General features: G+C 40.2%; 1 protein-coding gene across 3 annotated transcripts in view; it reads right to left on the bottom strand.

Annotated features, from left to right (window-relative positions):
• Positions 1–24,464, bottom strand: part of FANCD2 (FA complementation group D2) — a 63,591-nt gene that overhangs the window by 25,623 nt on the left and 13,504 nt on the right. For 2 of the 3 annotated variants that reach the window (XM_070738864.1, XM_070738865.1), the window contains exons 12-28: positions 21,400–21,500; positions 21,086–21,194; positions 20,621–20,656; positions 20,308–20,451; positions 19,592–19,726; positions 17,401–17,532; positions 16,678–16,785; positions 13,912–14,021; positions 13,584–13,644; positions 11,696–11,815; positions 11,278–11,351; positions 11,049–11,192; positions 6,665–6,765; positions 6,145–6,260; positions 4,516–4,624; positions 2,520–2,621; positions 1,916–2,031 (exon numbers count right to left, since the gene is read on the bottom strand). In XM_070738864.1, the coding sequence (XP_070594965.1) occupies positions 1,916–2,031; positions 2,520–2,621; positions 4,516–4,624; positions 6,145–6,260; positions 6,665–6,765; positions 11,049–11,192; positions 11,278–11,351; positions 11,696–11,815; positions 13,584–13,644; positions 13,912–14,021; positions 16,678–16,785; positions 17,401–17,532; positions 19,592–19,726; positions 20,308–20,451; positions 20,621–20,656; positions 21,086–21,194; positions 21,400–21,500 (1,818 nt within the window). The remainder of the gene's footprint in view (positions 1–1,915; positions 2,032–2,519; positions 2,622–4,515; positions 4,625–6,144; positions 6,261–6,664; positions 6,766–11,048; positions 11,193–11,277; positions 11,352–11,695; positions 11,816–13,583; positions 13,645–13,911; positions 14,022–16,677; positions 16,786–17,400; positions 17,533–19,591; positions 19,727–20,307; positions 20,452–20,620; positions 20,657–21,085; positions 21,195–21,399; positions 21,501–24,464) is intronic. The other variant, XM_070738866.1, reaches the window with a different exon arrangement.

The raw sequence follows: 24,464 nt of genomic DNA, 5'->3' as shown, positions 1-24,464 counted from the left end.
CAACTACCACAAAATACCATTTTTTAAACATGTTAAATCCTTTCAAAGGAGGGGGAGGAGAGCAAGGAATAGTTACTGTAAACCTGTTGACAAATACACACAGGGAGTAAAAAAAAAAGCCTCCTGGTTTCAGCAAGAGGTAGCTGGCTTTTTTCACGGTGGGGGGGAGAGGGGGCATACACACACACACACACACACACACACACACACACACACACACACGACCTCACCGGCTTTCCATTGCTTTTTTCCCCTCTCGGTTGGAGCACATGGCTGGCTCCTTTGCTTGAGCCAGGAAGAGGAAGAACCAGCCCCTCCCACAGCTCCTACGGCAAGTGAGAGGGGGAAAAAAGCTGGTGCCTCCTCGCTCTGGCTCAAGCAATGGCGCCCTCTTGTGGTGACTTTGTCAATGACCCGAGTATAAGCCGAGGTTGTGTTTTTCAGCCCATTTTTTGGACTGAAAAACTCGGCTTATACTCGAGTATATACGGTAATAGAAATACAGTGATACCTTGTCTTACGAACTTAATTGGCTCCAGGAGGAGGTTCGTAAGGTGAAAAGTTCGTAAGATGAAACAATGTTTCCCATAGGAAACAATGTAAAGGGATTAATGCGTGCAAGGGGGAAAAAATCACAAAAACGGCGCTCTGCTGGGCGGCGCCGCCTGGCTGTCACCTTTTGAAACAGCCAGGGGGCTTCTCGGCGTTCTCCCAAACCCAAACCTGAAAACTTCGGCAAATTTCGGGTTCAGGAGAACGCCGAGAAGCGCCGCCACCCAGCTGTCAGCTTTGCAGAAGAGCCGCGGAGCTGTCGGCCGGTCGGGAGGCTCAAACGGAGGTGGGGAATCCCAATAGGGAATTCCATGGGCGGAGCTTCGACGTCACAAACACGTCCTTCCTGGAGTCCATGTTTCGGTCGGCCAGGAAGGACGTCTCCAAGACGTCAAAGCTCCGCCCATGGAATTCCCTATTGGGATTCCCCACCTCCGTTTGAGCCTCCCAACCGTCCGACAGCTCTGCGGCTCTTCTGCAAAGCTGACAGCCGGGCGGCAGCGCTTCTCGGCAGCCTCCCAAACCCGAACGCCGAACCCAAACTTTGCCGAACTTCCGGGTTCTGGTTCGGGAGAACATCGAGAAGCCCTCCGGCTGTTTCAAAAGGTGACAGCCAGGCAGCGGCGCTTTTCGGCAGCCTCCTGAACCCGAACTTTGCCGAACTTCCGGGTTCGGTGTTCGCAGCGGCGGGTTCGTAAGGCGAAAAAAGTTCGTAAGAAGAGGCAGAAAAATCTCGAACCCCGGGTTTGCATCTTAAAAGGTTCATGAGACGAGGGGTTCGTATCATGAGGTACTACTGTAATTAGTTTAAAATATTATTTTAAAAGTTAAACATTTAAAATCATTCAGTCAAATACACACTGCAAATATTCTACACATTCAATGGCCAGAGGCTGAGGTCTAGTGACCCCAAGCCTGGCAGCATAAATATGGAGGATGGGGGCAGTGCGAATCTCTGGGGGAAGCTGATTCCAGAGCGCCCCCCCCCCAAAGAAGTCTCTTCCCCTAGGACGCGCCAAGTGACATTGTCTATTTGATGGGACCTGGAGAAGGCCGACTCTGTGGGACCTAACTGGACGCTGGGATTCATGCGGTAGAAGGCAGTCCCATAAGTAATCTGGTCCCATGCCATGTAGAGCTTTATAGGTCATAACACTTTGAATCAGGTCCGGAAACCAATTTGCAGCCAGTGCTTTGATTGTCCAACAAAAGAATCTTGAACTTCTTTTTGCAGATCTTCTGGCTTATTATATTTTCATAAAAAATACAAAACAATAATGGATATATTAACTTCAGACTTCTAGAAAGAGACCTACAACTTCCCAAGTTTATAAACTTAATGTATTTTCAATAGGACACATACAGATTTTTCTTGTTGACTTGTCTCAGCTTCAGCTTGAATTATTTCCATGTTCTCATCCACTTGTGAATTATCTCCAAAGCTGTTTTTGCTGCTATCTGATTTTAGTCTTTTTTGTCCTAAAAATAGTGAAAGGTTCCAAAAACAAAGGAAAGACAGTTTCACAGCTGATTAAAATAAATAGGAAACTTCTAAGAGAAATATATATTATACTATATTTGAAGTCTAATACGTTTGCATCAACACACATCAGTTAGCGGACTTCACGTTTCAAATAAAGTCTGCTAAATGTAATTTTTGAGTGAACTTAGGGAATGACAGTCTTCATTCCAAACAATAGATAAAATGGACAATGTTAATTGCTTCTGCAAGCATGTAGGCATTTTCCTTCTCAACATGAATAAACTAGTACTTTATACAATAATAAGAAAAAGCATTTGAATTAAATTAAGTTAGCTTGACCGACCACTTAAAACAGATTATTTAGTATTACTGCTATTAACAGACTGTAATGTTTAATAACTCTTTAATTCTTGTTCAGCCATTAGGTTTTTCTGATTGTTTACATTTTAACCAAAACAAGAGTTTAATGAATTGCATGTGGTACCTTTGTTCTTTTTTTTAGTAACAGAAACGGTATTGGGGACGAGTGCAGCTTCCAAGGTCTCAGAATCAAAGTTAGCAAGAGGAGGGACATATCCAGAACTTGCTGAAAAACCAGAGGCAAACAATCCAAGTAACTTAATTAAATTTCTTATACAGATAATCTTTGACTTATTACTACAATTGAGACCAGAATTTCCATTGCTAAATAAAGTGGTTGTTAAGTGCATCGTGCCTGACTTTATGACATTTTTGCAATGATTAAGTAAATAATTGCAGTTGCTAAGCGAATATGCCTTCCCCTATGACTTTGCTTGTAAGAAATCAGCTAGGAAGATCACAAATGGCAATTACCATATTTTTCAGAGTATAAGGCACACCTTCCTTTTTTCTTTGTTTTCCACTTCTAAAATCTAGGTGTATCTTATACTCTGATGAGTTTTATACTCCAAAAAATACAGTATGTGATCCCAGAATGCTGCAACCATTGTAAATATGCCAGTTGCCAAGTGCCTAAATTTTAATCACATTACTGTGGGGATGATCCAATGGTTCTAAGTGTCACGATGACCAGTCATAAGCCACTTTTTTCAGTGTCCTTCTAACTTCAAAGAGCTGTCAAACAAATGCTTTTAAGTCGAGAAATACCTACACAGATAATCCTTGGCCTACAATGGCAATTGGAATGGACTGCCTTCATTAACTGTCACATGGCTGCGTGACATAACAAAAATCCCAACGACAAGTTGCATGGATTAAGTGGGAAGCAACAAGAGTTGCACAGGGGTGCTTTGGGGGATACCATGGGAGAGTAGAGGCACAGGCTGTGGAGGAGCATAGCAAGGCCAGGAGAAGCAAGGTGCAGGGCTGCACACGTCGCAGGGAAGCCAGAAGTGCAGTGAGGCTGAGGGAAGCAGTGTGCCATGCCACACAACTGCACAGAGGCAGGGGGAGACTTAACAGAGTGAACTGCCGACCTTCCCTGCCGGTTTCTTCATTGACTTTGCTTGCGAGAAGTGGGCAGGAAAGGTTGCAAAAAGCGATTGTGTGACTGCAGCTGTCATGAAAACTAGTGGCCAAATAGCTGAACTGTAATCACATGACTGTAAGGGTGATGCAGCAGAGGGTACTTTGTACGTACCACTCATTCAGCAATGTCACAACTTTGAACAGATGCTGAATGAGTGGTCATAAGCAAGGATACATAGCTCTTATACATACATTGCGTTTCTGTAAGGAAATCAGGATATTCTGTTGAAAATATTAATCCCTTACACCTTTTCCAGAGACCTACTTGCAATATTTAAAACATATGTCTCTGGATCATCATATTTATTTATTTATTTATTTATTAGATTTGTATGCTGCTCCTCTCCGTAGACTCGGGGCGGCTCACAATACAATAAAACAGTTCATGACAAATCTAATAATTTACAATTTAAAATATTTAAAAACCCCATTATTAAAAAGACATACTGTACATACAAACATACCATACATAAGTTATATAGGCCCGGGGGAAATGTCTCAGTTCCCCCATGCCTGACGACAAAGGTGGGTTTTGAGAAGTTTACGAAAGGCAAGGAGGGTGGGGGCAGTTCTAATCTCTGGGGGAGCTGGTTCCAGAGAGTCGGGGCCGCCACAGAGAAGGCTCTTCCCCTGGGGCCCGCCAACTGACATTGTTTAGTGGACGGGACCCGGAGAAGGCCCACTCTGTGGGACCTAATCGGTCGCTGGGATTCGTGCAGCAGAAGGCGGTCTTGGAGATATTCTGTTAACTGTGTGACGTATTTAACACATTAATTCCTATATATACTTTCTCTACAGGGATTTTACATTCACTCAACTAGCCCTAAGTAAATTAGAATGGTACTCTTTCCCTGCATTTTTTACATTTATTCTTTTCAGTTTAAGTTTTCTATGGCTTTAAAACAACCCACATACATTGGATGTTATTTCTGTCTATCCTCTTCTTACATCTTTATCTCATGCAATATTACCTGCTAAGCACTTTTCCAGAGTACCCTGTAGCTCGGTAATGTTCTGTAATCGAGTCAAAACTTTTACTTTTATATTAGGGTCTTCTTCTCGGCAGAAAGCATTTACAACCTTGAGGGACAAATTCATAAGATAAGGTTAGACTTTTCTTAACATCTGCTACCTATTCCCAAACTATTATGATTTTTCAATATACTGTATAATAAGAAACACTATTCTTCAAACTTTAACTCAGTTTTAAATATTGATCCTGATGAAAATTCCTTGATAAAAATCTTTAGTATGAAGGAGTGATTGTTATTTGTAGTTTTAGCTATATATGCAGCTGTGGCTTTTGTATTAGTTTTCTACTGGTACACAATGCCTAGATTAATAAATTACGACTTAGGCATTCCTATAAATCCTTTAACGAATAGAGAAATAAATAAAACAAGCATGTCAATATTTTAAGTAATAAATTATGGATATTCATCTGTAAATTCCGTCCATCAACAGGACAATTTGCAGTCTTAAGAATTCCCTATTTCCCGCCTACCCCCCACAACCATTACATAACAATAGTGAATTAAACAGTATAGATAGCCCTCGACTTACAACCATTTGTTTAGTGACTGCTCAAAGTTACAACAGCATTAAAAAAAAAGACTTAAGACCATTTTTCACACTTACAACCACTCTTCACCATCATGTGTTTGAAATTCATGTGCTTGGCAACTGACATGTATTTATGGCAGTTGCAATATCCTGTGGTTATGTAATTACCATTTGTAACCTTTGGCTTCCAACCAGCAAAGTCAAAAAGGCAGATTTGCTTAACAACTGTGATTCGTTTAATAACTGTAGCAAAAATGTAGTAGGATGGGAAATCGTGCCTTGCAGCTGCACCAAGGAATTTACTCCTCAGTCATAACAAGATGCATTCCAGCTGAGCTAGTCAAGGCCATCTCTGTGGATACCAGCAATGCCTGGGAGTGACTTCTACAACCTGCAAAATTACCTTATTGGGGAATGTGACTGGGTGACACTTTGGGGGGAGAGGGAAACATGGTCAGAGGCAAGGCAGAAATGGGATGAAGTCAGAGTTGGCTTTCACTGAGGTAATGCTGACATGGTGCTGGATTTTTATTGCCCAACAGCTTGAGGCTCCTAATTGCGATAGGGTACTGGCCAGAACCCTGCCACTCAGTTAACAACTGACTTGCTTAACAACAGAAATTTTGGACTCTATTATGGTCATAAGTAAGGACCATCTGTAATCTGATTTTTAAAATGTTTTCCAAAGTTGCTTCAGCCATTAATAGCAAAACTGGAAAGGGAAAGATAAGAAAATATGTTTCTCCTTTTTTCTGACACAATAGTGTTTATATGGAAAGAAGTGTATGTAAGGAAATTAATATTTGTATACGTAAAACTTAAGATTCAAATATTTGTATTCATGAACATGCAACAAGAGTAATTAGGAAAAAATGCTATATTTAGCTAAGCTAACTCTCTTTTTGGAAAAAAAATATCACAATGAAAGATTCTTATCATACTTTAGGAAAGATTATGATGATCAAACAGATGTCTTGCCCATTAATAAAGAAAGTGTCAGCACTATAAACAAATGCACCCTCCGAAGCATTGCTTACCTCACGAAACCAGTTCACCGCATGAAATAAGAGCGAACAAAGGAACTCACGTTCTTCCTTTGACAAGGACTCTATTTTTTCTGCAACCTCCAAGCTGGTCAGATATAAAGGACACACTGTAATAGAATACAATAAAATAAATTTTCTTATAATCAAGCCCGTTCGCTTAATTGTTAATATATCTTTTTCATATATTTATTTTCCTGAAGTTTGAATTAATGGTTTCTGTTTTGTTTCTGTTTCATTTTCTCCCCACTTTCTAATGAGCGATTCTAATTTGTTTTCTTTTGGCTGTTGCAACCATGTTGTAAACTGCTTGAAAATGTGTTTCTAGCAGCATTATAGAAATATATTAAATGAACAAATACGCATTGTAGACTATAGTTCAGTATAGCAAATGGCAATGCTTAAACCTGAACCCCAGTTTTATCACTCATTCTTTTGCATTGATATCCCACCTATAATATTCCAAATAGAAATGGGTTAAATTAGACTGAGGTCAACTGTCGACATCCTATACCTAATAAGGCATCAATGTCCTCCATACTCCCTTTATTCTGTTCTGACATGCAGAGCCTCAGCATTCGGAAGAAAGGCGACAAGCATATTGGAGACACTAGCCTGAGAGATAAAGAGAGAGAAACCGTGTGAAATGACGCTGGTGTTGAATGCAGAAAAAAGCCTTCCTTTGGAACACGTGCAATTTGGCCTGCAGAAGGACTGAATATGCTTTGTGACTAGTCTCCAGAGTATTGTATTATATTTTATATATATACATACATACATACATATATATATACACACACACACACACACACACACACACACACACACACTGTATATATATATATATATATATATATATATATATATATATATATATATATATATATGTAGATTGTTCTGAGTTCGGGTTTTGCCCTGTGTAATATTTTGCATTGTTCTGAGTTCGGGTTTTGCCCTGTATATATATATACAGTGGTACCTCGAGATACGAGTTTAATTCGTTCCGGACCTGGGCTCTTAAGTCGAGCAGCTCTTATCTCGAACGACTTTTCCCCATAGGAATTAATGTAAATAATTTTAATTGGTTCCAGCCCTCAAAAAACTCACAAAGTTAGTCTAAATTATGCAGAAAGACATGTTTTTAATGAAGAAATGTACATGTACATATAAATGAATAATGAAGTTTCTTTCACTTAACTTGTAAACTTTCTTAAACTTTTAAATTTACATATGTTCAACTTCTCTGCCACCCAATCCTGTAGGACAGAGGTCCTCAACCCTTTTTGCACCAGGGACCGGCTTTAAGCGATCAAGAGAGGAATGGGTGAATGAATGGACGGAGGGTGGGAAGGAAGGAAGGAAAGAGGGAAGGGACAGGAACAGAGGAAGGAAGCAAGGAAACTTATGAAAGGGGAGAGTAAGAGAGGAATGAGTGAAGGGAGGGAGGGAGGGAAGAAGGTGGGAAGGAGAAAGAAAAGAAGAAATAGAGGAAGGGAAGGTAAAAGAGAGAAAGAAAAAGAGCAAGAAAGCAAGCAAGCAAGCAAGCAAGCAAGAAAGAAAGAAAGAAAGAAAGGGGGAAGGGACAGGAACAGAGGAAGGAAGCAAGGAAACTTATGAAAGGGGAGAGTAAGAGAGGAATGAGTGAAGGGAGGGAGGGAGGGAAGAAGGTGGGAAGGAGAAAGAAAAGAAGAAATAGAGGAAGGGAAGGTAAAAGAGAGAAAGAAAAAGAGCAAGAAAGCAAGCAAGCAAGAAAGAAAGAAAGAAAGAAAGAAAGGGGGAAGGGACAGGAACAGAGGAAGGAAGCAAGGAAACTTATGAAAGGGGAGAGTAAGAGAGGAATGAGTGAAGGGAGGGAGGGAGGGAAGAAGGTGGGAAGGAGAAAGAAAAGAAGAAATAGAGGAATGGAAGGTAAAAGAGAGAAAGAAAAAGAGCAAGAAAGAAAGCTGCAAGCACCCCCCCGAGCCCCCCAGGCTGGCTGCAACCTTTTAAAACACGCGCGCCGCTTCGCAGCTGTCTCCTGAAGCCGCACGCGGAAGTTAGCGTTTGGCTTCAGGAGACAGCTCCTTGGCGCTTGTATCTCGAATTTGGGCTTGTAAGTAGAACAAAAATATCTCTCCCCTCCCAGCTCTTATCTCGAGTTGCTCTTAAGTAGAGCAGCTCTTATGTCGGGGTTCCACTGTATATCCCCATGGTCCATCTAGTCTGCCCTTATACTATTTTCTGTATTTTATCTTAGGATGGATATATGTTTATCCCAGGCATGTTTAAATTCAGTTACTGTGGATTTATCTACCACGTCTGCTGGAAGTTTGTTCCAAGGATCTACTACTCTTTCAGTAAAATAATATTTTCTCATGTTGCTTTTGATCTTTCCCCCAACTAACCTCAGATTGTGTCCCCTTGTTCTTGTGTTCACTTTCCTATTAAAAACACTTCCCTCCTGGACCTTATTTAACCCTTTAATATATTTAAATGTTTCGATCATGTCCCCCCTTTTCCTTCTATCCTCCAGACTATACAGATTGAGTTCATTAAGTCTTTCCTGATACGTTTTATACTTAAGACCTTCCACCATTCTTGTAGCCCGTCTTTGGACCCGTTCAATTTTGTCAATATCTTTTTGTAGGTGAGGTCTCCAGAACTGAACACAGTATTCCAAATGTGGTCTCACCAGCATTCTATATAGCGGGATCATAATCTCCCTCTTCCTGCTTGTTATACCTCTAGCTATGCAGCCAAGCATCCTACTTGCTTTCCCTACTGCCTGACTGCACTGTTCACCCATTTTGAGACTGTCAGAAATCACTACGCCTAAATCCTTTTCTTTTGAAGTATTTGCTAACACAGAACTGCCAATACAATAGTCAGATTGAGGATTCCTTTTCCCCAAGTGCATTATTTTACATTTGGAAACATTAAACTGCAGTTTCCATTGCTTTGACCATTTATCTAGTAAAGCTAAATCATTTACCATATTGCCGACGCCTCCAGGAATATCAACCCTATTGCACACTTTAGAGTCATCGGCAAATAGGCAAACCTTCCCTACCAGACCTTCCCCTATGTCACTCACAAACATATTAAAAAGAATAGGACCCAGATGGGTGGCTTAAAACATATAAAAAAGAACAATACAATACAATGTGCAATACAATTCAATTAAGTAAAATTAAACAAACTACTCTAAAATTGTTAGTTCTATTTTTAAAAAATCAATCATACCCATTTGAACAACAACCATACATAACATTTCGTCGGCCAGGGGATAAGATCTAATCACCCCAAGCCTGGTGACACAGCTGAGTCGTAAGACTCTAACAGAAGGTGAGGAGGGTGGGGGCAATACGAATCTCCGGGGGGGAGCTGGTTCCCGAGAGCCAGTGCCCCCACAGAGAGGGCTCCTCTTCCCCTAGGTCCCGCCAAACAACATTTTTGGAGAAGGCTGACTTGTAGTTATGTTCCTATATGCTCAGTTAGCAGTCAAGCAATTGATAAAAGTATACTTCTTCCAGAGCTGGGTAGGTTTCAAAATCATCAACACCACATACAAATTAACTTGCATTGTTGTTTACAGAAAGTGTAAGGAAACTTGATTGATAATAGAAAACCTAGCTGACTGGACGGACAAGGTAGAGGAAGCCAGAAATAGTTGGGTTAGACTTAAAGAAGCAACCAGCCTCAAGTAATATGAGATCCAGTTAGGAAGTCATCATATTTTTATATAGTTTTAAAAATGAGGCTAAAGAGAGACTATAATAATTCATTGATATATACTGAATTACCAAGGGTCAAATGTTGCAAAGTTTTGCTTATCAGATAAGTTACCCAGAATTTTGGGGAGGAAGAGCTGAAATGTAAGTTTACAAAAACTCCTTTCATCCAAAGCCCTGGAGATGGGATTATGAACCGGGATGGCGCAGCAGGCAGAGTAATATACTGCAGGCCACTGAAGCTGACTGTAGATCTGTAGGTCAGTGGTTCAAATTTCATTACCGGTTCAAGGTTGACTCAGCATTCCATCCTTCCGAGGTGGATAAAATGAGGACCCGGATTGTGGGGGCAATATGCTGGCTCTATTTTTAAAAAGTGCTATTGCTAATATGTTGTAAGCCGCCCTGAGTCTAAGGAGAAGGGCGGCATAAAAATTGAATAAATAAATAAAGTTCATAAGAGCTATAAATCAGAAGGAGAAATACCGTAGGCATAAATGTCTGTTCCAGTTCAAAAACTGACATCACATTCTAATTTTGGGGAGACCCTTACAAATGGCTCAAGAGTTCAACTAGATTGTAGTCTCAGGAGATCAAACATTTAAGAACTACTTCCTCACATCAGCAAACCTTCACTTTTAAGACATGCATAGAAACGGGAATTGCAAGAATCTGACAAGAGAGAAAAATCTACCCACACATTACAATATTGATCAAATGTTAACAATTAAACTACATTTAACTGAGAAAAATCCTGCTTATAGCAAAAGAGGACAAAAGCATGGCCTCTTCAGGATAGAATTCCACATGAAAGTCTAGAATGCTGCTGCCAATCAGTCTGCACAACCAAACCAGAAGGACTGGAACCCACTTTGAAAAGGTGTACTCAATGATTGCAATCCTTTCCCCTCCCAAATTTCCCATTTCCAAGGCACTGAGCAAAATAACTAAACTAGCTTTTTCTTGATAATTTTGATTTTCATAAGAGGGTTTTCCATTAACACTCTTGCACACCCTAGCTTGCCCTGCCCAATCTATTATCCTCCAAATGTGTTGAGATCACATTTTCTAAACTACGCTGGATAGAAGGATCTAATTTAGATTCAGACAGCATCTGCTTCTAGAAAACTGGCCAAGCACTTCAGGTGTGCAAAAAGAAAAAAGAAAAAAAAAGGAGGCAACTCTAACCTTTTGTCCTTGCTTTCTGCAGCTGTTACCTCCAGGTTCATGGAAAAGCTTTGGGACAACAGGGGCAGAAGGTTAATAGCAATACCCGCCTGGCTTTCATCATCTTCCAAGCCATAAAGGGCTTTTACCGGGAATGGGAAAGTACTGGAAAGAAACCAAATGTCAACAGTATATAAAAATACCAAATTTATTTATTTTTAGGAGGGATTATAATAGTTTTTGGAAATACCTATTTTCTATCTGGAGAAGATCTGTGACAAAATCGCTCTCAAAGTCTTGGACCACATAGTCCTTAATCCAGGCCTTAAGGGGAGGGAAAACAAATTTGCCACAAGCAAATTAATTGGAGTTGTAGAACAATAGAGAGATTAATTATTTTCTTCAAATTTATAATATTGAACATGCTTTATTGTAAGTTTATTTTATTCTAAATGGGAGTGCAAAGCACTCTTGCAAAAATTGCTGCAGTAATTTTTTACGTGAAAAAAGTAAACAATATTAAATTATATCTAATCAATAGCTCTCCGTGCTTCAAACTTTTTTCAAAAGATTCCATGAACTTAAAAAAGAAAGAAACAAGTGCTTTAAAAGTTGGCCGTGATTATGCAATAAGGTAAAGGGTATAAACCCAGAACTCTGTATCCTACCAGAATCTGCAAATCCAGATTTCCTTTCTGAATTAAGTTGGCAAGTTCGTCATAGTACAAAGCCAAGGCATGAGGAACCTGCCCACAACAGGAGAATACAAGCTCCAGCAAAGTTGTGATCTGCAGAGGGAGGGAGAGAAAAAAAAAAGAAGAGTCCTTGGCTTTAGGCACATAAACGTCAGGCACAAATAACCAGGAATATTCATTGAGTTCAAAGCACAGAGTTTGTTATTGCTATCTATACAGAAGAATCTAGTCAACTAATGATCAGAACTAAATTTTAGATAACCAATGGAGGACCAACGAAATTCACAGAGGGCTGGGTTTGGTTTTCTTGAGGAAAGGCAATTATTCCAAACTGATGATATATTTACAGTAACTCCATCTTTCACCTCAGTCTGCTCTGCTTTTTTCTTACAATGACATAGATTCAGACCGCATACTGTGAGAAGCATTCCAGATTACTTCAAATAGCATTAGGCACATAGAAAATACTCTGCATCAGAATGTCCTTAGGCAGTTGCCTTTCCAAGCAATCATACCCCATTGGACCCAGAAAGAATAGATTTTCTTTTAAATATGACTCTAAAAGGTATTTTAATTTTAAAAATAGCCTCTTTTTACTATCCCAATCTCTGTTACTTAATCCTTCACTTAATCCTCCAGGGAAAGATTGAAGGCAAAGGAGGTCCAGGCAGAAGAACATCATGGCTTTAAAACCTAATGGATTGGTTTGGACAAAACTCAGCAGCACGTTTTCATGCTGCTGTTGACAAAGATAGGATTGCCAACATGATCGCCAACGTCCGATTGCAGATATGGCACAAGAAGGAAGATTCTCTGTTAATTTGGAGTGGTATTTCAATAGTTCATTTTTTAAAAAGCTGTAAATATTCCAAACATTCCAAATTAATAGCATTGCTGGTTTATATAGAAATCTGCCCGGTATAGGTGTGGGAGAAGTGGGATATACAAAAGGAATGAGGATTTACAAAGGTGTGTGTGTGTGTGTGTGTGTGTTTCCAATTGTAACCAATCCCCCTACAACTGACCTCGAAAGTAAATTTTATATTAGAGTAAGATTGTTCTGCCAATAGATCTATATTGCTGGATCCTTGATGCTCTCTGACCTTGGTTGTTTTCTTAGCTTTTCATTACCAAACTAAGTAACCTCATCAATCCATCCGTTTCTCTATCTTTATCCACAGCCTTTTCTGACCAGTAGATTGAAGATTCATTGAAAAGAGTCCCAGAATTTGATTGATGCCTGATGTATTAATATTAAAGGGGAATTGTAATGCCTGTAAACGTATCTATTTCAGTCCTAGGCAAGAAGGCAAGGGCCTTTCCAAAAATCTTGCCAAGAAAACTGCAGGTTCAGGCAGTTGAAGGCAAGACTCCATCCTCATCCCTTTTACTCAATGCAAGTTTTCTTTTGAACATTAAAAAAACATGCAATCACCCAGGTGGAGTAACTTAAGAATATTTCTTAAAAGATTTAAAGTCTCATGTGCTTCCTCCATCTGGGCTTCTCTGAAAACTTCTACTCATCTTACTCCCAGGTTTATACTGATGGCCCTTCCACTGGGCAATAATCTAGTTTCCATGTAACTCTGAATTGCAGTTATTACTTTTACAAGTTGTGACAAGTAAGGAAAACTGTTTTGCCATCAAAATTTCAGCCACAAAGAAATACTGTATACAGCTGAATCAGTATGGATATGGCCGATGAATTGCCCATATCTGCAGTACAGAAAAACAGAAAAAGAAAAAATGGAGGACAAATCCTTCTCCAACTACTTTTCCTCATTAAAGCTAGGAAAAAAGAATAATTTCACATTTTCCTGGTAGGACTAGAAACCGGCTATATAGAAACAACTCAACTTGCCTGTCTGTGTTGTTCCTTGCTCATCTGTTCCCTTTCCAGCAGTTTCCCATTTTCTTTGCTCCTGAAATTAGGTGTGACATTAATTAAGGATGTCTGATGCAGCCAAACCTTCACATATCATTTCTTAGTCTGAACCAGAGAATTACTGGAACATTGCTGATGTTCTGAGGAGTTCAAAATGAATGCAGGAAACTCCTCCTATTCCATTGATACTGTTCATTACTCCCTTAACTTTCATATTTTTTATAATTCTAACCCACTGTTATGTAATGATCTGGAGTTCGTCTATACTTGACCTTTCATCATGATGGGATCCTTGCTTGCTCACCTCTTGGCTGCCATACTGCCAACCATGGTAACTGCTCCAATAATCCCAATACGTTTATACTTAGGGATAGTACTTGAGAGCTGTTTTCTAATCACCATGTGCATATCATCCTGTGTGGAAAAAAAACTAAGTATTACAAAAACTGAAGTATGAGAGATAAATCTACTTTTCCTGAATTGTAAGCAATGCCTAAACAGTTGGAACAGAACTAACAAAGCATACAAAAAGAAATACAGTGATCCCCCGCTCGTTGCGAGGGTTCCGTTCCAGGAGCCCCCGCAACGAGCGGGTTTTCGCGAAGTAGCGATGCGGAAGTAAAAACACCATCTGCGCATGTGCAGATGGTGTTTTTACTCCCACAGCGCTAGCGAGGAGCCGAAGATTGGGGGCGGCGCGGCTGTTTGCCGCCGGCATGGGGGGCTTCCTAGCAGCCCCCCAAACCCGGGTTGGGGGTCCGGGGGGCGCTGTCTCTCGGCGCTTTCGAGCTGAGTCCGGGAGCGAATTCGCTCCCGGACTCAGCTCGAAAGCGCAGAGAGACAGCGTGGACAGGCCCGTTCCTTGGCGCTGTCTCTCGGCGCTTTCGTGCTGAGTCCGGGAGCGAACTCGCTCCCCGACTCAGCTCGAAAGCGCCGAGAGACAGCGTGGACAGGCCCGTTCCTTGGCGCTGTCTCTCGGCGCTTTCGTGCTGAGTCCGGGAGCGAACTCGCTCCCCGACTCAGCTCGAAAGCGCCGAGAGACAGCGTGGACAGGCCCGTTCCTTGGCGCTGTCTCTCGGCGCTTTCGTGCTGAGTCCGGGAGCGAACTCGCTCCCCGACTCAGCTCGAAAGCGCCGAGAGACAGCGTGGACAGGCCCGTTCCTTGGCGCTGTCTCTCGGCGCTTTCGTGCTGAGTCCGGGAGCGAACTCGCTCCCCGACTCAGCTCGAAAGCGCCGAGAGACAGCGTGGACAGGCCCGTTCCTTGGCGCTGTCTCTCGGCGCTTTCGTGCTGAGTCCGGGAGCGAACTCGCTCCCCGACTCAGCTCGAAAGCGCCGAGAGACAGTGTGGACAGGCCCGTTCCTTGGCGCTGTCTCTCGGCGCTTTCGTGCTGAGTCCGGGAGCGAACTCGCTCCCCGACTCAGCTCGAAAGCGCCGAGAGACAGCGTGGACAGGCCCGTTCCTTGGCGCTGTCTCTCGGCGCTTTCGTGCTGAGTCCGGGAGCGAGTTCGCTCCCCGACTCAGCTCGAAAGCGCCGAGAGACAGCGTGGACAGGCCCGTTCCTTGGCGCTGTCTCTCGGCGCTTTCGTGCTGAGTCCGGGAGCGAACTCGCTCCCCGACTCAGCTCGAAAGCGCCGAGAGACAGCGTGGACAGGCCCGTTCCTTGGCGCTGTCTCTCGGCGCTTTCGTGCTGAGTCCGGGAGCGAACTCGCTCCCCGACTCAGCTCGAAAGCGCCGAGAGACAGCGTGGACAGGCCCGTTCCTTGGCGCTGTCTCTCGGCGCTTTCGTGCTGAGTCCGGGAGCGAACTCGCTCCCCGACTCAGCTCGAAAGCGCCGAGAGACAGCGTGGACAGGCCCGTGCGGCGAGAATGAACGGCGTGGGCGGGCGAAGGGCGGGCGGCAGCGAGGAGTTTGCGTGGGCGGTGGGGAAACTCCTCGCTGACGCCAGCAAGAGGGGGAAGACCCAGGAAAGCCACCCAGCAGCTGATCTCCCGGTTGCCATCTACGCATGCGTGCCCATAGAAAAAACGCACGCATGCGTAGATGGTATTTTGACTTCCGGGTTGAAAAATCGCGAAGTACCCTGTTCGCAATGGTTGGGGACGCAATAAACGGGGGATCACTGTAATACTATTCTGTTCTATAAATTGAAAGATATTTTAAAATTACAATTTCCCCCTTGGAACTCAGTGCAAGAGTATACTATGCTTTAATAATTAGTGATTGCTCTTTGTAAAATGCATTTGCAAATTTTTAGACCAAGAATGAAATTAAAGCAAGCAAAAATATCTGAAAAGCAATGCATTCATATAAAAATGTATAGAAACATAGAAACATAGAAGACTGACGGCAGAAAAAGACCTCATGGTCCATCTAGTCTGCCCTTATACTATTTCCTGTATTTTATCTTACAATGGATATATGTTTATCCCAGGCATGTTTAAATTCAGTTACTGTGGATTTACCAACTACGTCTGCTGGAAGTTTGTTCCAAGGATCTACTACTCTTTCAGTAAAATAATATTTTCTCATGTTGCTTTTGATCTTTCCCCCAACTAACTTCAGATTGTGTCCAAGGATTCTCAAATAATAAACTAAATCTCACTTGAGTTATTTAGGCAACTTATATTTAATTTTATGTTATACTATACTGGATTTGGAAAACATCTAGATTTATACATGGCTCCAACTTTTTACAAAAAACATTGACATAATATACCCACTATGCGTGAAACCTTTTTTCTACCTTGGCATCTAGATATTTAAAACCAAATAGAGAACCAGCCCCAATATCTTCAAATGTAGAGGACATAGGGAATGATCTTGAGGGAAAAGCCACTACCAATGCAATCTTTAAGTTAGATGGCCAGACTTGAGCCCAGATGGATAAGATAATTTGAGAAAACATCTCAGACATATCACTTCCTAGTTCACAGGAAGATAAAGTGAGGGTTGGGGAAAGCACGTTCAAGCTTTCTATAATTTACAATAAAAGTAGTTGTATATGGCATATATTTGTTAATCTGGCCCACCTTGCAGGGCTAAAGTCAGCTATCAGGGGTCCACTCACCTGGATGTGGCTGTTTCTATGCCCCTGGCTAAATGCCAGCATGCTGAGAATGTGAAATAGCTTCCGGATTTGCTGTGGACCAAGATTATCCATATAGTCCAAGATGCTCTGAAAGGAAAGTTCATGCTCAGTACTTTAGAATATTATGAGTACCTCAAGCAAATAAGCAGAAGAAAACTGGAACACTTCTATTAGATTTCTTTGTGTCAAAGACAGGTAGAAAATGGACCAGTGGCCCTCTTGCCACAGCCAATTTAGTATCAGCTGGTTGTGAGATTCTTCCAACAATTAAGTGCTCTGATCCAGAAAATCCATCTTAACATTCTTGTGGCAAAAATGCATACTAAGAGTTATTTTCGAAACCAAATATGCCAAAATTGATATAAATCTTTTCTTTGAAGAAAGAAGTAGATCCTTCTTCTTTAAAAAATCTCATGTACCTTCCACTATCAAATTAATTCCCCTATTTTATTTAATCAATCTCTTTTTTTCCCTTAGTGAGAAATATGCAATATTACACAATTAAAAGGTATTGTATGGTTATTTGTTGTGGGCTATCACAAAGTAGACAGAATTAAAAATATTTTGGTATCTGAAAGAATTAAAAAATGCTATTTTAAAATATGTTTATTTTGTCTTTTCACAAAAATTCCAATTTTTAACACTGCAGAGAATTAGTTAAATATACCTTAATCAAAGCTTCCAGTGTTGAGCCATGCTTACCTTCAGAAAGACAACGTAAGGAACAACTGATGAGGTATGGACAGACACAAGATCAGTTAATGTATCCAGAGAAACATCCACTTCAACTTTGTTGCCACCACATACATGAGCAACCAAGGCACCCACAATCTCCTGCACAAAAGCAAAGTAGGAAATAAAAAATTTAAAGTATAAATGTTTTGCTGTAATTTTGAACAGAATAGCATTTGCCTGCTAGGGTTGAAACTGGTAAGGAATGGTTGAAAAATCCTTCCTAAAGACTTCCAGGTTTATCTGGTTGTCTAGCAATTGGAAAACTTATTACATCTAAACAAGCCACACAAAGAATCACACAAAGTATCTCTAATGTTCTCATTGTGTTTAAAGAACATGGATAGTCCTGGAAAAGGGAATTTCAGTTTTAGATTTTTGGTTTTTAATCTTTGTTTGAACAGTGTTTCTTGTTTCAAAAACTATTTTATTTTTTATTTTATTTGGTGTTATGGAAGGTTTTGTATTTCATTTTATTTTACTTGCACTGAAGAGCCTGAGTCTTACAGTAAAACTGGGCTTTAGCTGCTTTTGTTACATACAAAATAAAATGTATCATAAGTCATTAGTTCAATGCTACATGTGGCAAAAATATAGCAAGACTGCTATGTAGCCTACTGGATTTTCCTCAAAAATATTACATGGAAGCTTCAACTGATTTAAGACCACAGCATTACACAGCTATAGTCCCATCTACAAATGATAATAACATATGAAAGACTATAAATTGGAATGTAACAGGGTAAAAGAGAAAAGAAAAAAATTAAGAAGTGCAGATTTAATTACCGAATCTATGACAGGGCTAAACTGTTATGTTACTAAGAAAGAATTGGTGTCATCTAGGTTCTTCTGGATATGCATGAAAGTAGAAATCCTACTTTTGCATGTTCTCTTCCAATAAATGTTAATCACACATAACTGGAAATAAATTTGGGGGATAAGTGTGCAACATTGTGAATGAAAGTGATCTAAGAGGAAAAAAGATTCTATCTAGATGACATGGAACAAATAAGTGGGAATAAGACAAGAAAAAAGAAGGTATTTTGAAACCCAAAAATAATGAGAATGGCAAATGTATACTGAGTATATATCTAAAAAATTATGCTTGTTTCCACTATAACCTTACAGTCTAGTCACACACACACATACAGGTACGGAAAATAAAGTAAGGATCATTTTTGCAACAAAATAAGAAGACAAATACTGTATAATGTATAATGTTCAAAAAGAGGGGAAAATAGTGGCAAAATAATAGTCAGGAAGATTAACAGGGCAATGATATTTTTGAAGGAAATAATATGTTATTATAAGATAAAGTTATTATAGAGAGTATAAGCTTGAATCCGCACTAACAAGTTAAGTATGCAAGATAATAAATGGAATTAGTCTGAAGACTAGAACAATGTTGTCCCCTTCTTTTTTATAATGTATCCATGGATAAACATTGCATTGTTGATTGCAATTCCAAATGATGTGCAGCAAATGGTAGATATAATGTATGACAGAGCAAAGTGTATGGATGTGAAAAAATGTATCAAAGACTGAAGTATATTTGTTTTTCAGGGAACATGGAGTAAATGACTGTAAAATACAAGGTAAATGCTAAAAATTAAAACTAGTCATCAGTTCATGTACTATGGAAAGATATTTGCTGATCAGGAAATGATACATATAAAAATAATTTGAATGTAACAGGAATGTGGTAAAACAGGAAGAAACTAGTTTTAAAAATTAAATGGCTATTGATTAAATCAGATTGGGGAAAAATGAATGATAAGTAGGACAAAGCACATTGAGGTAATGTGGTCAAATTAGCAGGATTGAGGATTGAATCACAAAGTAAAAATGAAGAAAGAGTAATTAATTAAGTGAAAGAGAAAAGTCAAGCTTACACAGAACTGATCAATCTCAAAGTGAACAAGTTATAAAGGGTAATGTATAAACACGGCAGAAAAACTTATTGCATTAGAAGTAGAAATATTTTTAAAGAAATATGCACAGAGCCTTACAAATAGTCACAAATATATATAAATTATTATTTATTCATTATTTAATACTCTATTATGCCCTTTTCCTCTCCAAATGAGTTATTCAAAACTGCATATGTATAAAAAATAAATATAATAGAAATGCATGTCACAAATATATGCATGTTTTGTACCTGCTGACAGTAAGAATCAAAAGCGGTGAATGCTTGCTTGTACATGCAGCTGCCAAAAGAGACAACACAAGGATCTGCTGAGTTCACAAAACTCTGAGCAACTGACAAGATTGCTGGGAAAAGATCTCTCATAACCTGAAACCATAAAAGGTAGACCAGGGGCTTCAAAAATACATCTTTGTCTTTCCATAGCTGATCATATTTATGCTACTCTAAAATTTACTAATCACATAAAATCAGTTAAACAAGTTCCCTGAAGATGGGCTCCATCATGAGTCCAAGAGCTTGGAAGAGTCAACCTCTGCTCCCAGTGTTTGACACAGATTTAATCTTGCAGTTAAACATCTGACTGCTGCTATTAATTCATCTATTTGAAATGATGAACAATAATTTATTTCTGCCTTTATGGATGCTAACTATATATTGAATCTTAAGGTAAGGACACCCGTCATTTTCTTCAGGAAAACAGGATATTTATGGAGAAAGCAGAAAGTCATTTCACCAACTGAACCTATATCACAATCACAAAAATAGTGTGGCTTTCTCCATACATTAATCTGATTAATGATTTATGGCAGTACAATATTTACAAACATGGGGAGAAAATAAACAGGGCCACGGGCCAACAAAGAAGTAACTTTTGCAAGGTTTAATTTAGAAAGAAAAATAAGAAAACCCGCCCAATGTGCTGAATTGCATCACAGCAAAGAACCTACCAGTGAATGATATCGGAAGGCATTCTGCAGCAATTGCTCTCGCAAACAACTCGACTGAATCTTACTCTTCAACAATCTCTCAATTTGCTTCTTATTTTTGGTATTTGTAGCATAGATTATTAACAGCATTATCATATCCAGGACCTTTTAAAAAATAAAAATGCTAAGCTAATTATGAAAATATTAAATCCAAAATAAAAAAGGAAGTAAACAATGGCAAGGTTCTTTAAAAATTAAGAGTCTCGTGCAATAAGAAGCCTACAAAGAATATTCTAAGAGGAAAATAGCTAGTACCGAATCTAAATAGGATTACCTTATGATCAGAGGCAGAAGGAATATTCTCAATAGCCTAGAACAAGAAAGATGGATTATGCACATTACGAAGTTCTATAATTGCTTATATAGCATTCATAAATAAAATCTAATAACTCTTCAGGAGCACAAATCTGTTAATTGCCAAAATATTAAATTCTACATATTTGAGAAAAATTGGATAATTTTTAGTAAAAATTGTAGTGATGCACTCTAAATTGTCAAAAAGACAGAACACATGTTTTGCTTCTAATAAGTTGCAGTTTCAACTACAGTACTGACATTTGAGCATCATGGAAAACTCAGAAACATAGGGACAATACCCAAAGATAGAGAACCACATTTAGTGCCAATTTTACAAGAAAGAGGAACCCCTCAATAAAACACAGAAAACATAAGATAGCTGTACTAAAGCTTGTTTAAAAGAGAGCATGCCTAAAGCAAATAAAAAGGGAAAAAATTTAACCTTTATCCAACCTTCTAATACACACTTCTGAAATTTAAGAGCCGACTTTAGTACTTCAAAAAGGAGCTTGAAAGAATCCTTGTTAATACTCATTTGGCTTGCAGATAGACTGAAAAGAAGCACAAGAGAAGAGTCAAAGGACAGCAAACACTAATTCAGCATTAACAGTATTAAAATAAGTTTGATAAAGGTAAGGCTTTAGAGTTTCTTTTAAACAATGTGTTATCATAGTTGTTGGATTTACCTTATTTTAGGCACTAGGTATTGGCATAGAGTAAGGCTAACTTAAACAGATATTGATAGTATGTACAGACCTTGATGGTGCATGGCTACTGAGTTTGCTTTGAGAAGCCTGGATACTTGGAAGGGCAGCACATGATTCCAGATTCAGCTTCTTACGAAGGTCAGAAATTACCTGCATGACAGCATGTATTATTCAAATTCATTTGTGCAACAACAATGTATTCAAGAAGATTATTAGGAAATATGAGTAAAATGGAAGACAAAAGGAAACAGCATACAAAGACTGCAATGGAATATTTTTATATGCAGTTTTTAACATTTTTGTATAACACCAATTAATATATATTCCATATTTATACAAATATCAACCAACTTAAAAATAATACATTAATTATCAGGTATACACCCTGCCTTTTAAAGAGAAGCACAAGGCAGCATGCATGGTGCTCCTTTCTTCTATTTTTTCTCCTGCAGCAAGCCTATAATGTGGGTGGGGTGAGATGGAATAACTGTCCGAAGTCACTCAGTGAGCTTTGTGACTGTGAGTGGAGTAAAACCTGAGTCTTCTTATTCCTAGTCCATTACTGTCATGTAAAAAAGCTGCTTTTTAAACACAAGTCTTGTAAATATTACAGATTGTAAACATTTCAAGTTCAAAACATCCCTCCTAAAGTTTAAAGCAATTCCCAGTAAATTCTGCCTGCTTAAGTACAGGTTCCCTTGAGGTACCCATCTTAAAGAAAATCACCTATACAGTTCCTGGGGAAAGGCTTTTTCAAATATTGGCCCCTTTCCTGCAAGAGCAATCCCTTTCCCCAAATTTAAATTGACCCAGCATAATTGGGGAAGGCGATCAGAGCCTTGTTACTTCAGTAGGCCTATGAGAAGTGGAAACAAGTGATTCTTTCTGCATGCTTTAGGTGATCATTAACATAGGGATAGTTTACTGTGTAAGTTTTGTAATTTATCTACCGTATTTTCCGGCGTATAAGACGACTGGGCGTATAAGACGACCCCCTAACTTTTCCAGTTAAAATATAGAATTTGAGATATACTCGCCGTATAAGACTACCCCTCTTCTGTACATCATAGACCTGACTGAGTCTAGGTCTATGATGTACTTGCATTGAGAAAAAAATCATTTCTGAACATGATAACACAATATTTTAATTACTAATGATGAAGATCTTATTGTTAAAATTATGAATGAATTATTTAGAGAGAGAGAGCCAAGTGGGAGCACTCTTCTGTCTATCTCTCCATATGTCTCTGTCTATCTGTCTTGTCTGCCTCTCATATTTCTCCTCACCACAATTAAGTTTATTATTATAACTCATCATAATTTGTCAACACAAAAAGGTGAACCTGGCTATTTTTCTTTCTCCTACCATCTATTCTGCAGGTATCTTTCAGTCTAACATGCAGCATGCTGACACCTATGTGAGAATCTATTATGGAATGAGAATCTGTATGTGATATCATGATATGGCAATCCAAACAGCCCATCCATTTTTTCCTCTTTCCGCACTTTCTGTCTTTATCCTCTTGCAATGTCACTTAAACAGATTTTAACTTGTCGGGTTTAATTAGTGACCCTGCCAATTTTCAGTACTGTGCAGTGTGCTATGATACAGAGCAGGGTGAATAATATGACCTCAGCTTTTAAAGTTATTTTAAAATGTTGCCTAAGAAATATGGAAAGATGATTCTTTTTGGAGGAAAAGTACATTTTCAATGGTTAAACATAAGAACAAATACAAACAGGCAGAAATAAATGCATCCAGTTTAACATTCAATTTTGCAACCACTAATAATGTTGGTCAAGTAGGTACAAAAATACCTGGGGAAATGATCAAAGTCTGGGAAATGGCTCCCTTGTCAGTTAAAAGGAGTGCTGATTTACCACCTGCTAGAGCAGTGATTTTCAACCTTTTTTGAGCCGCAGCACATTTTTTACATTTACAAAATCCTGGGGCACACCACCAACCAAAATTACACAAATCTAATAAATAAATAAATACATACACACACACACACACACACACACACACACACACACACATAAATAACCCCCTCATATATACAATCCCATGTAACATCCCCTTATAAATACAGTCAATCATCAATCATCCCTCCTCAAATTTATACCACTGTCTCATTTCTGGGTTATTCTCCTGTCTTTCCCCCTTTTCTCTCTCATGTTTCTCATTTCTCTCTCTTCCTCCCTTTTTCCCTCATTCCTTCTCCCTCTCACTTCTCCTCTTTTTCCATCCCTGTCTCTCTCCCCCCCTTACGTGTGTGTGTGTGTGTGTATACACACTCGAACCATTTCCAAAACCAGTTGAGGGCTGGGTTTTTTTTTCTCTTTTATTCTTTTCAAACACAGGTGTGGGCTGGGGGGGGGTGTATCTTATTATTTGGGTGCTTTTTACCATATGCTTCAAGAATCACCTCTCTCCCTCTCTCTTGTTCTCTCTCTCTCTTGTTCTCTCTTATTTTCTTTCTGAGGCTCCTCCCACAACGGTGGCTACAGCGGCGCTGGTGATCCGGCCGCTAGCCGCTCCGAGCGCTGTGGGAACGCCCACCCCTCTCACAGTCCGGTCCCGGGATGACAGTAAAGGGGCTGCTTCCCATCCTCCTTCTCAGAAGGTTTCCTTCTGAGCAAGCTGGCAGGAGGATGGGAAGCAGCCCCTTTACTGTCAGCCCGGGACCGGACTGTGAGAGGGGTGGGCGTTCCCACACCGCTCGGAGCGGCTAGCGGCCGCATCGCCAGTGCCGTTGCAGCCACCGCTAATGTAAAGGGGCTGCTTCCCGGCGGCAGGAACTGCGGGGGGTAGCCGGCGTACGCTCCGGCTAACAAGCTCTTGCTGCAGCTATCCGCCGCTTCTTTCTTCTCCGCCTCGCCTCCGCTATTCCCGCCGCCGCCTTTGCTCTCCCCGCCGGGCAAGAGGCAAAGGCGGCGGCGGGAGTAGCGGAGGCAAGGCGGAGAACAAAGAAGCGGCGGATAGCTGTGGCAAGGGCTCGTTACGCCGGCTACCCCCCGCAGTTCCTGCCGCCGGGAGTGGCGCTCCACCCCAGCAAAGCCGGCGGCGGGAGTGGCGTCGTCCAGCAATAGCAGCGCTTCGATGAAGCCGGC

This window comes from Erythrolamprus reginae, chromosome 2 (assembly GCF_031021105.1).
Source record: "Erythrolamprus reginae isolate rEryReg1 chromosome 2, rEryReg1.hap1, whole genome shotgun sequence".
NCBI lineage: Eukaryota > Metazoa > Chordata > Lepidosauria > Squamata > Dipsadidae > Erythrolamprus > Erythrolamprus reginae.
The sequence above is the reverse complement of the archived record's forward strand: the minus strand, read 5'-3'. Positions and strand labels throughout refer to the sequence as shown.